Source organism: Daktulosphaira vitifoliae, unplaced genomic scaffold (genome assembly GCF_025091365.1).
Source record: "Daktulosphaira vitifoliae isolate Bord-2020 unplaced genomic scaffold, ASM2509136v1 Scaffold_1, whole genome shotgun sequence".
Taxonomy (NCBI): domain Eukaryota; kingdom Metazoa; phylum Arthropoda; class Insecta; order Hemiptera; family Phylloxeridae; genus Daktulosphaira; species Daktulosphaira vitifoliae.
In genome coordinates this window covers 50,167,764-50,180,960 of record NW_026099572.1, presented here as the reverse complement: position 1 = coordinate 50,180,960, position 13,197 = coordinate 50,167,764, and the positions used below count along the sequence as shown (strand labels likewise).

The window sequence follows — 13,197 nt, the reverse complement described above, 5'->3', positions numbered from 1 at the left end:
AACAAAAAAATCAAAAACTTAACTATACAACATATCTGAATGCGCCATAAGAGCAGAAAAATATTATAAGATGAAATACGAAATGACTAAATTCAACTAAATTAAAGCAATGAGTTCAATATACAGTTAGGTAAGCTCAAATTCTATTGATATAATTCTATTGATAACATATATCTAATCTATTTGTAGTGATAATAGTGATTAAGTTTTTTTGTTTTACTTATACCGCTTCGTTGTGGTGTTAGTACGAACTAATACAAATATATTTTAGGTTAAAAGTAAAATATTTATGTTATTAATATTATAATATTAAAAATCATATTCGTATATTTTATTTTTTACGAAATATTCAGTAAATACTTTTAATTATAATTTATTAAAGTTCTATTCTATATTATAATTGCGAGACAACAATACTAAGATTATTGTTTTAAATGTGTTAGTTATTTTTCTGATACAACATGAATCAATTATAATTGTTTTCGCTATTTGTTCTACGTACCGCCGAGTTACACATAGTGTAAACGTCTTGCTATGCATAACTTATCCTACTGTTTCAATTTTTTAGTGTTAAGTATAATCTAACAAGTTTGTAACATACCCTTTCTCTTTTTTTGCGAATTATTACTAGTTTTGGCCATGAACGTCACGCATTCAGTAGGTAAGATGCACCATTATTTATCTCGTATTAACGAGTAGATTTTTTGCTATCATAAGTGAATGGGTGTTAATGGTAAAAATCGTGAATCATTAAATTATTTGGTAATTTATGTCTATTTCAGTTTTGGTTCAAAATGGTCTTCCAGAAGACAAATCAAGAAAACTTCAAATGCAGTTAATGATGGAAAAACTGCGTAGCAAAGCATTACAATCTCAATACAAACCACTGACTGATTCAATAAAAAATATTAAATTAGCATTACTAGTAAGTTATTAAAAATTATCAATTTGTTACAAAGAAAAATTATATTTTTAATATCTTTAATAATGTTAAAATTTGAATTAAATAAATTAACTTTTTAAAATTATTTTTCTTATACCATAAAACTAAATAAATAGTTTTAATTAGTTTAATTTATATAATTTTAATTATATTTTGATTATATATTTTATGTATCATTGACTTTGTTCATATATATTATATGAATGTAAAAATAGCAAGTAGTTAATATTTGTAATATTGAAGCATAATATTTAGGTCTTAACTATGTAGTTTACATGTTCTTGAAATTTTTATTGGTTGCTTTGAAAACAAATTTAAATAATTTATTTTATTTAATTCTTGAGTAATTGTTTATTTTAATTAATCATTTTGTAGGAAAAAAGAATCAACGTAGATCCTGCTGAAAAAAGTCTTGTTCAAAAATCACTTGATTTATTACAACAAAATATTAAAGTTACTACATTACAAACAATGGTTGAACGTTTAGATAGTGTCAGCAGACATCTTGGGTAAACTTAAGATAAATTGTTAAAATAATTGAATAGTTAGATTATTTTCATTTATTAAAGTTCAAAAAGAGTTTTTCAAAAACAAAAATGACTACATTTAGGGAGTAAAACTTTTTTATTTTTTTTTTATTATTACAAAATTTTTTATTACATTTTGGGTCATTCCATGTGAAATCACCTAACGTGTGTGCTGGTATAGTTCAGAAATTTATATCATAGACTTCTTAAAGGTCATTGATAACAAAAATAATATTTTTTTTTATTATTATTTTTTTACCAGATAGCGCATTTTTTATAATTAAAAACATGAAAAAACAGCCTATGTTCTAGAGTCTATAACTTCACATCCAAATAAGCTATCATTGTGGAACTAGCACTGTTTTACTCATATTAAATAGTACTTCAATTTCATTCTTAAGTTTATGAATTTTGAATTTTTTTGAACATCGAAATTTTGATTTAAATTTTTAAAATTTTGCAATATTTTAATAGCAAAATTTAAAGGTCAAAAAATTTTTTAATTAAAATTTTTTTTTTCTTTTTAGAAACTTTTAATTATGTTCTTTTAACCCATATCATATTTGAATCGGTTTATAATTTTTTTTGTATCGTTTTACGGTCTTGAACACGCGTGGTTTGCTGAAAATAGCCAACTTTATCATCTCATTACACAAAAGTGACTGAACGAATTTTTTTCAAATTTACATAGCACTTACCTTTAGGCAATTAAAACGTCTGGTGAAAATTTCATGATTGAGAAATAATTTTAACGCCACTTATAGAACTTACAAAATTTACAATTTGCGTACTATGGAAAATCCACAAACTACGTAATTTTCAACATTTAATTTTAATTGTTTGCATTTATTCTGCACGAAAATAAAATACTACATACCATTGTAGGCAACTATTTTTTAAATTATTGTTCTTGTTTAGTACTAAGGAAAGTATAATGTCGATGGGTTGTCTTTATTATACATAGGGTATTAATTTTATCATATTACTTATAGTGACTTTTGTATCAATTTCTTCATGTAATATGACAATGTTAAATAGCATTTAAAACTGGTTATCTATTTTTATTAAATATAACAGGATTGTCCATTTAAAATGACTATTGTGTGTCACCAAGCAGTCAAGTCAATGTGTAACTTTTATTGTTGTGACTAGTAAATTGTGTGTTAATAAAATCGATTTTAATTATTGTTTTTGATTATAATTAGTTTAAATTTATTATTATGGAATGCTCAGTCGGTATAGCAGTGAACGAAGAGTGTCACAAATCGGTTTGCGGTGTTAATAATCAATTATTATTAAATATTTTTGATTTTTCTAATGAAAACCAACAACTCCTTGCTTATAGAATAAACTGTTCTTTAACTATTTGTGAGTATCACAGTAAAAAATATTTAGATTATTTTTATTTTGTGTTTGGTAGAAAATGTTCTGATTCATTTAATATACATAAAATAACTGTTCGCAAAGGTCTGATTGAAATAAAACTACAAACCGTTTTTGAATATTCAAATTTGGAATTAATACCTGGAATGGCCTTATGTAAAACATGTTTAAAACGTTTGAAAGATTCTGCTGATTACTTGAATATGAGTGTTGAGCATGAAGAACCCGTGTAGGAGTCTATTGAAAATAATTTAGAAACAATAAATAACGCTTGTAACAATTTAGGTATATCACCTATTTTATTAAAAAACTTAAGTAAAACTCGCCGACCAGTTATATTGAAAAAAAAGCTGAAGCTATAAGTACTGTAGTAAAAAAAAAACTTTTCTCGGCTTATGAAATTCCTTCATCTTCTTCTAATAGCACACATTTTATTCCTAACGGTAATTATGTCGTTATNTAATAGCACACATTTTATTTCTAACGGTAATTATGTCGTTAAAGAGTATGAAAGTTTAATAAATAACTTAAAAATAAAATTTAATGAAACCAATGAAACTAGCCAACACATAAGAATTTTAAGTCTGTTGCCTAAATCTTGGTCGGTTTCAAAAATTTGTGAAGAGTTTGGTGCCACAGAATACTTTGTGAAAAAGGTAAAAAAATTAGTCGATGTTCATGGTGTTTTACCTGACATTGTCGTTCAAAAACCTGGTCGAGTAATTCATTCAAATGTAGTAAAAAATGTTGATGACTTTTATCATAATGACGATTATAGCAGGGTATGTCCCGGCATGAAAGACGTCATTAATGTAAAAGATGCCGATGGTAAAAAAATTACTAAACAAAAAAGATTGATTTTGTGTAACTTAAAAGAATTATATATAAATTACAAAACAGAAAATCCTAATGATAAAATTGGTTTTTTAAATTTGCTGAATTAAAACCTAAATGGTGTATTTTAGCTGGAGCAAGTGGTACACATTCCGTATCCGTGTGCGTGATCCATCAAAATATAAAACTTATGGTTGAAGGGGCTAAATTAAATTTAGTCTTAGTCGATTTAATAAAAAGTATTGTCTGTGATATTAATAACGAAATATGTATGCTTAATGATTGTAATCANAATAACGAAATATGTATGCTCAATGATTGTAATCGATGCCCTGGACCTGAAAATCTCAAACGTCAAATGCTTAATTTAGATACTACCACGATAACTGATCAAATAGTATATAGTCAGTGGGTGCACACAGATCGTACAACACTTGTCAAAATTATTCAAAATAGAGCAGAATTTTTGGAAAAATTAGTTGAGCAGCTACCTATTGTTAAAAAACACCATTTCATTTCAAAAGCTCAGTGTACGTACTTATGTGAAAAGAAAAACTCTCTTGCTGTAAATGAGTGTATTGTGTTAGGCGACTTTGCTGAGAATTTCACGTTCGTGATCCAGGATGAAATTCAAAGCTACCACTGGGTAAATTCTCAAGCAACTTTACATCCTTATACAATTTATTATAAATCTAATGCAATTGATTCTTTACAAACAAAAAATTATTGTATTATTAGTGATCATTTGACACATAATACAGATGCGGTTTATGTTTATCAATCTCACTTAATTAAAAAAATAAAAGATTTCATGCCAAATATAAAAAAAATTCACTACTTTTCTGACGGAGCTAGCAGCCAATATAAAAATTATAAAAATATGGCCAATCTATGTTATTACACAGCAGATTTTGGCTTAGAAGCAGAATGGAATTTTTGTGCGACCANAAAATTTTGTAAATTATAAGATCAAAATAATTAGGTATAATATAAACAAAAATAAAACTTATATGTATGTATAAATAGAATTAAATTATATTTTAGAATAAATTAAATTGAAATATATAATAAAAATTATTCTCTATTACACTCAAAAATATAAGTGGCGTTAAAATTATTTCTCAATCATGAAATTTTCACCAGACGTTTTAATTGCCTAAAGGTAAGTGCTATGTAAATTTGAAAAAAATTCGTTCAGTCACTTTTGTGTAATGAGATGATAAAGTTGGCTATTTTCAGCAAACCACGCGTGTTCAAGACCGTAAAACGATACAAAAAAAATTATAAACCGATTCAAATATGATATGGGTTAAAAGAACATAATTAAAAGTTTCTAAAAAGAAAAAAAAAATTTTAATTAAAAAATTTTTTGACCTTTAAATTTTGCTATTAAAATATTGCAAAATTTTAAAAATTTAAATCAAAATTTCGATGTTCAAAAAAATTCAAAATTCATAAACTTAAGAATGAAATTGAAGTACTATTTAATATGAGTAAAACAGTGCTAGTTCCACAATGATAGCTTATTTGGATGTGAAGTTATAGACTCTAGAACATAGGCTGTTTTTTCATGTTTTTAATTATAAAAAATGCGCTATCTGGTAAAAAAATAATAATAAAAAAAAATATTATTTTTGTTATCAATGACCTTTAAGAAGTCTATGATATAAATTTCTGAACTATACCAGCACACACGTTAGGTGATTTCACATGGAATGACCCTTTTATAATAATTAAATTTTGAATGATCATTAAAATCTTAAGTTCCTATGTGTAATTTCCTATCTTAATGAATACTCTAATCAAAAATATTTTAAAAGATTTATTCTCCTATATGTAAATTCTGTTATCTATATTACTGTTTTCTTATAGTTTTTATTTGTTTATTAACTAACTAAATTATTTTGCAATAATTGATCCAATTTAAATATTTTATGCAATATTAAATGTATTTTTATTATATAGTTTAAAATTCACAGTTGGACCTTCTGGAAAGGATATTTTTGTGTCTTCTGATATGTTTTATTTGGAAATTATATTAGAAGACAATGGTGGAGTTAAAGATGTTAAAATTCATCATGATGGAAAATCAGAACCTCAGGTAAAAAAAAATTGAAATGTTTTAACTCATGCTACTCTATAATTATTAAACAAATATTAAATAAAATTTGTTTTGTCTAAATTTTGTTACATAAAAAATGAAAATAATTTTTTTCCTTCAAATTTTTATATATATATTTGATATTTATATTTTTGTTTTAGAGTTGTGCAGATTTAATTAAAAGTTTGGCCAACTGTGACTTTGCAGATTTCACTTCACAACTTGAAGGACTTGCGTCCATTTATCAGTTAAATGCAGATAAGATAACAAAATGTCGCGCTTTTAATGCTTTACAGACATTAGAGACAGATCTTGAAACATTTGCTCAAGTACATTATACATACCACAAAGATTTAATATCCTTGGTTCATAAAACTTCGTTGGGAGTTGTTAAACCAAGAAGAGGAGGTAAAATAGAAATAATATGTTTTTTTTATGTATGATTTGTATTATTCACATGTTTTTTTCAGGCCATCCAATGAAAATAATTTATTTTGTTTCACCTTATGATTTATTGGATTTGGAAAACAATTCAATGAAAAATTTAGATAAAGATACTTTAGATGTTGGTTACTATGCCACAGTTTGTATTGAAGCTGCTAATAGTAATAATGTTCAGTCGGCTTCACTTCTTGGTGCAACAAGAAGTTCAGCAGGATTAAGGTAATATTAACGTAATTTATAAAATAAAAATATAGTAGATACTTCATATGTCAAATATTTTGTTATCTTGAACTGTGTTGAAATCCCTTAAAATTTATAATTAATATTTTTAAAATTTTAAGAAAACTTAGGGTCTCAAACTTCTTTTTGTTCAAATTGAGATTTAACATAACACAAGTCTAATGTAATTAGAATACTATTTTTAATTATTAATATATATTAATGGCAGTTCTTTCCCTTTTAAGAAACCTTCTTATATTTCTTTCATTCTAATTTTTTTAAATTAATTTATTTAAAAAAATATAATATCAGTAAATTTATCTATGGTATTAGTGTTTATTATCGTTAAACAGGGGTAGGAAATTAGTTTGTATGACAGGAGGCCATCTGGCCTCCTGCCATACAAACTAATTTCCTAGTTGCTGTATATTTTGATCACACAAGTGTTGCGTATTTTATTACTTAAATGTGCTGTTTATGTCACTAATGCACTTTGATTATGTTTAAGGGATGTTTATTCCCTCTGAAAATTAAAAAATATAATAACCGTATAAGGAATAATACCATATAAATAAAATTTACATGGTACTATTCCTATAATAAAGTTGCTTTAATTTGACCCTTTAATGTGGCTTAAATAAAATGTATAAATGCATATTAATCTGTTCCTTAATTATAATATATAAATTACAAAACTAGGTTATGAATTGAAATGTTACGTTTGATCATAGATTAAACATGATTATTACAGAGTATAGCTTAATATTCTAATTCTTCATTGTTTGCGTTCACTATATAGATCTTTATTATAATTTGATGCTTTAATTTATTATCTTTTAGTACACCAACATTTATGCCATTCACTGTGCAAAATAGTATAACTCTACCTGCTGTATTTGTTTTACGATTGAATGAACCAATGCCAATATGTCTACAATTAGCTGAAAGTATAAAATCTGAGATTCAAATGGATTTAGAAATGTCAGTACCTCGTTCATTACTTAAAATGATAATTGAACCTAGCTCTCAACCTTTAAGTGTGGTAAGATGAATTAATTTTTTATAATATTAGTCTGTTGTATTTTGAGTTTTATTTTAATCAAATAAAATGTTCAGTCTTTACCAGATCAGCAACACTGCTATTTTTTGACTGATTCCAATTTGAAAGGAGTGTTAATTCAAAATATAAAATTTACTCACCCATCTCAAGTCACAAAAGTTATAGCTTATCTTCGACAACAGGCATTATTTAACTGCTTAATCAAGTCTTGTGTACGACCTGAATGTCAACAAGGTTTGATGTTAACATTAAAGTTAAAAATTAAATTAATTTCAGTTTTTATTTTCTAGAAATACTGAATACTATGGTTTTTGAAATTGCTGCTTATGAAGAAATGTCATGGCAACATTTAGTTGTTTCCTTTGAACATCCCATTGAAGAAAGTTTGGCTACAGCTGAATTTAATTTATCAGATATTTCTAATCTTAAGTGTCAAGTTTATACTTCATCAACAGAAACTCATGGGGAATCTGTACTGAGTTCTCCTGAATTCGCTAGCAAAGTATTACAAAGGTATATCCTCTCCTTCCTTTCTTAAAAAAAAAACAATTAAATTAAATCTTAATGTACGTTTTATTGTTTCCAGAAGTTTTTCTATTCCAATCACAATGCGAAGTTTAATACAAACTTGGGAAAGAGAAAATCAACAGTCACTTGATAATGATATGAAAAATAACTTTTCAGGAACAGGAGGGTCAACAAATTTAGGAGATGGTCCTGATATAAATCAACATTTTGCTGATCCTTCAAATGGTCCTGATTTTTCTTCAGATCTTGATGTTAAACTAGAACCCTTAGATGGAGCTGGTGCCTTAGATTGCTTCCCTGCATCTATTATTCAAAGAGATTTAGATCAATTTATTTCAGAACCCAATTTTTTAGCAGATATGGATTTTAATCAATTTCCAATGGATGTTGATCAAGAAGAACAAAAGAAGCAGTCTTCTTTTAGGGACGCCAGCCTTCAAGAAGATCCTCCTGATCAAAATTCGAAACCATCTCCTACAAAAACTGAAGAACTGATTAGCATACTTGACGATGATGACAATGGTAAAGTCGAAGATGAGAAACCACCCCTAGATACAGGTCAAGTGATTATTGAGTCTTCTAGTGAAGATTCAATAGAAAAAAGCAGTTCATCAATATCAGGAGAGTTTGATAATATCCCTGATGACATTGATCAATCTAATCAATTAGTATTTGATGTAGATGATGATGGCAGAGATCTTAATGATCTAAATGATGTAAAAGAATTTATTAAAAATCAGCTAAAAAGTGATGATAAAAAAGATGTACAATTAGATAAAATTCATCAGTCTCCTTCAGTTAGTATAACGGCAGTTGATTTAAGTTCAATTCCATCTCCACAAATTTTACCACAGGTAACTGTTGATAGAAGACCTAATATTGAAGTCATACCAATACCTAATGTACCAAGTTCTATAACAATAACTCCAATATCTGCAAAAACAATAGCCGAAGAAAAATTAAAAAAAAGTAAAAAAGATATTGAAGGAAAAGCAGAAAAAAAAAGGAAAAGAAAATTAGAATCTGAAACAAATGTACCTGAAAAAGTAAAAAAACATTCTGGATCACTTAAAATGTCAGATTCTAGTAGATCATCATCACCATGTGATTATGTTTCAAACCAACTTCCTTCAAATACTATGATGATGAAATTAGCATCTAATCAAAAAATAAAACAAAGTACATCACCTACTTTATCTATTAGTAGTGTATCACTGGCCAATACTAAGTATCCAGTTACATCACCAAAATCCAATTCAGGTAAACCTAGTTTATCTGCATTGAAATTGTCGGTTCATAGTCCTAAGAGTGAGTCAAAACAGAAAAACAAAGAATTTTCAAAAGATAAAGAAAAAAGAAATTATGCTTCAAGTAATTCTTCTTTAAGCCAAAGTCCAAAAAGTATAAAATCTTCAAGTTCTAAAAAAAGTGATGTTGAAGATCCTGGAACTACTGTATCTACTGAATCTCCTAATAAATCTCAAGCAAAATGTAGAAAACTTAATGCTGTGATTGATAGATTATCAAAGGATAAAACTACATTAAATTATTCTATTGATTCTGATTTACCCAAGTCTAAAGATTTTTCCATAAAAGCTTCTGATAAATCATTATCTTTAAATTCTAGTTCTAATTTGAAGAATCCTGAATCGTATCAAGTTAAGCATAGTTCAGATGGAATGAAAATAACTATTAATAAAACTAGAATGAAAGAATCAAAGCAAAAAAGCTCTTTGAGTAGCTCTCCAAAATCTGGTCAAAAATCTAGTAGTTCTAGCAGTACTAATAGTAAAAAAACGGGCTACACACTTTCTAAATTAACCTCAAGCACTTCACAAACAAAGCAATCATTCAGCTTGCCAAAGACTAAGTCAAATTTAACTGTCACAAAAATAAAGTCTAGTTCTAGTAAAGTTCGTAGTGATAAATCTATCTTTGCAAGAGCTGATATGAGAAAATCTAGCCCGACAGCCAAAGATGAAGAACCTTTAAAAGTTATAAATCCAGTTGATAGTTTCATAAAACAATTGGACACTAGTAAATTTCAAATACCAAAACTATCAGCTAGAACTAATACCGATGATAAAAAATATAATGATTCTTCTAAAGTTGATTCCAAACCTATAGACTTAGCTAAAAAAATTGATACTGAAAAGAAACATTCTCAAAGTGATTACATTAACCAGAAGAAAAGCACGACAGAAAGGTTGAATTCTCTTCCAGGTATTACTATTACTACTGTTGAAGAGCGAATTGGTAAATCTAAAGAATCAATTTTAAATAGCTTAAAAATTGATATGCCATTAATATCTTTACATGCACCTAAAGCAGACACAACTCTTGAATTATCAGAGTGTAAAGATTATTCACAGAAAAAAGAAGATTCAACTAGCTCCATCTCTTACCAGCAAAAGCCTATTGTCCCTGTTACAAACTATTCAACTACACCTTCAGTATCAGTACATATTCTTAAATCTCCAGTACCTTCACCGTTATTAGTGTCTTCTCCACATTCTGCCTCACCTTCGATAACTGATGAAGAATTGATAGATGATTCATTTGTACGTGTTGGTAAATGATTTTTGTATGTACAAGAGCCCTTTGGCTTTTGGTAACCATTTGACAACTGAATTCCATTTATATGTTATTATATGTATATAGTATTTATTAGTTTTTTTTTTCATTTTATAGCAGAATTATTTGTGCATTATAATTGTAAATTATATATTTTATTCTATATTGTATATATTTAATTAAAAGATAATCTGTGTAAACATCTAACTTGTCTCAATATAAATTATTTTTGGACCTTATATATATATATATCAATATTAAAAGTATAATAATATTAAATGTTCTGATATCTAAAGATGAGGCCCAGATCAATATTTAAAAATGAAACTACAGTAATAATAAATATAAAATCTACATAATCTATGATCCATAGTTGCTGGTAATCAGTGGTGTTTGGGAGGAAGGATGTAAAGATTATACTCACTAATAACTTTTTTAATTATCTTATACCCTAGAAAAATAACTTTAGTACTATTTATATTAAAGGGTATACACTCACAAATCAGTGTAAACCCTAAATTAAGTATGCTTTTTTGTGAAAGCACTACTGTTAGTTATAATGTATAACATTTAGATATAGTTGACAAAAAAACTAGGGTATAGATTTAAAAAAGTTAATTTTCATGTATTAGGTTTTAAAATAATAACAATTTTTTAGCTTTGATAATGAATGTTATTTTTAATTTTTAGTATACTTTAAAGTAAGTATTTATTTACTAAGTTTTCCCATTTGAATGAGAACTTGTTAACAATCAAAGCATTTTTTCAGAAAAGACAAATTTTATAATAAATTAAAATAAACTCTCAAAATTTTCTTCTCAGAAATATTTTTTCTATCGAAATAAATAAGGGTATTATACCAATTGAAAATAAAGAAAGAAGTCGTTTTTTTTTTGTACTTTCATAGGTATAAATTATATTTACTCCAATGACCCATTTACGAGCGGAGGCCATTTTAGGATCGGATCAAGGTTTCTGCCTCGTCGGCAAACTTATAAATCCCATTCTAAACCAAAACCATTAGCTTCGTTTTCAAATTTTAAAAAACGACACGGTTTAAGAAAATATTATCACTAATTAAATTATAAATATAATATATTTTTTTAATAGAAACATTTCTTTAGGAGAGAAGAATATTAAAACATACGTCCTCAATATTTTGTGCAAATTTCTCCAATGATTTACTAATAATCTAAAACATCGTATGATTATAATTTTTTTTATTAAAATAAGAGGTAATCATTTATAAATTTTTTCCCTTTTAACAGTAACAAAATGAAAAAATAACTATTCATTATTAATTTTGTAGAAAAATTTAATTTTTAGTTATAATCAATTAAATAATACGTAATGTATATAATTATATACATTAATTATAATTAATCAAGTGTAATCATTATCGCGGCTTTCAGGCTGTTCAGTAAAACTACATGTAAGTTACAAAAATAAGGAATTTTTTATCATATCAGACATTTAATGACTGACTAGCTATTACAACTGTTAATCAAGTATGATGATCATAGTTAAAAAAAAAAATGCTTTGAGAATGTTGCGCCATGACACTCCTAAATTAACGGTTGGCGTCAATAGCTTATAAGGATCATGTGGACCGATAATACTTAACCTAAAATAAAGTACATAACCTTTAAATAATTAATTTATATATTTAAAACGCAATTGTCGCCTTATGAGCTAAGGGATATAACAAATACTCTCTCTGGTGTTTGGATACTCCTTGATGTTTAGCTGAGCTGCCTCTTTATGGATCACATGAGCTGTACATTGACTTGGTTATCTGAGCTGATATTCTCTATTTCATTGAATCCTCTGCATAGGACAGCAGTGCATTAAAACTGTAGAATAGTGTCTACATTGTTCATAGCAACAATGTGGTTTTGTTTGAGAGCACAATTATGAACAGAGCACTGTATGAGCTTACATAAAAACCATCTACGGTGTGTAGAAGTACGTAGAGCACGTTAAACAATGCATGAGCTTGCAGGTTAGAGAGAACACTCACATATTTAAAAACCACAGAAACGTTAAATTGTACTGACAACAGCAACAGCAGCTGATAACAACGGTACAAGTGGGTATTGCACCATATCCAGTATTACCAACTAGAGGTCAACATATACTAAATTGATAACTCTTTTATGGGGTTCAAACAGAGATTACACATTATTCTGCTGTTTAAGCATATCATTATAACAATTAATCGTTTACAATTTAGTGATAACGACAGATTCTTAGAATAAAAAACGGTAGCACAGTAGGGGTCGTAACATAGTTGTGACAAGAATAAATGATATCTGACAAAGAGTAAAATCACTATCATAAATAAATATAATTAAAAAACACGCTTTTAAAGCACATCGAACTAAAAAGTTAAAAATTATTTTTAACTTTTTAGTTCGATGTGCTTTAAAAGCGTGTTTTTTAGTTTTTTTAAACTATATTTATTTTTCACTTTTTAGTTTCATGTTATGATAGTAGTTAATATCAATATCATGGTTGTAACGGGTAACGGGAAATAAGGGTTCGATTCCGGAGAGGGAGTCTAAGAAACGGCTACCACATCCAA

General features: G+C 27.1%; 1 protein-coding gene across 3 annotated transcripts; it reads left to right on the top strand.

The window, feature by feature from the left end:
- The first annotated feature begins 17 nt into the window (after positions 1 to 17).
- LOC126896364 (mediator of RNA polymerase II transcription subunit 1) lies at positions 18 to 10,852 on the top strand. 3 transcript variants are annotated; one of them, XM_050669071.1, is made up of 11 exons: positions 18 to 130; positions 632 to 661; positions 783 to 925; positions 1,319 to 1,452; positions 5,653 to 5,788; positions 5,950 to 6,196; positions 6,259 to 6,451; positions 7,292 to 7,493; positions 7,568 to 7,745; positions 7,802 to 8,024; positions 8,098 to 10,852. In XM_050669071.1, the coding sequence occupies exons 2-11, from the start codon at positions 640 to 642 to the stop codon at positions 10,616 to 10,618; spliced, it is 3,999 nt and encodes a 1,332-aa protein (XP_050525028.1). In that variant the 5' UTR covers positions 18 to 130; positions 632 to 639; the 3' UTR covers positions 10,619 to 10,852. The 3 variants fall into 3 exon arrangements, with proteins under 3 accessions (XP_050525028.1, XP_050525029.1, XP_050525027.1); XM_050669072.1 differs by lacking the exon at positions 18 to 130 and having other exon boundaries at positions 305 to 661; positions 8,101 to 10,852; XM_050669070.1 differs by lacking the exon at positions 18 to 130 and having other exon boundaries at positions 306 to 661.
- Positions 10,853 to 13,197: the final 2,345 nt, after the last annotated feature.

What these genes read in the sequence shown, in the direction of transcription:
- LOC126896364 (XM_050669071.1), top strand. Translation starts at nt 640, where the DNA reads ATGAACGTCACGCATTCAGTAG. An exon ending in ATATTAAATTAGCATTACTA is followed by an intron (nt 926 to 1,318) that starts GTAAGTTATTAA and finishes ATCATTTTGTAG; the next exon opens with GAAAAAAGAATCAACGTAGA. An exon ending in TGTTAAACCAAGAAGAGGAG is followed by an intron (nt 6,197 to 6,258) that starts GTAAAATAGAAA and finishes TGTTTTTTTCAG; the next exon opens with GCCATCCAATGAAAATAATT.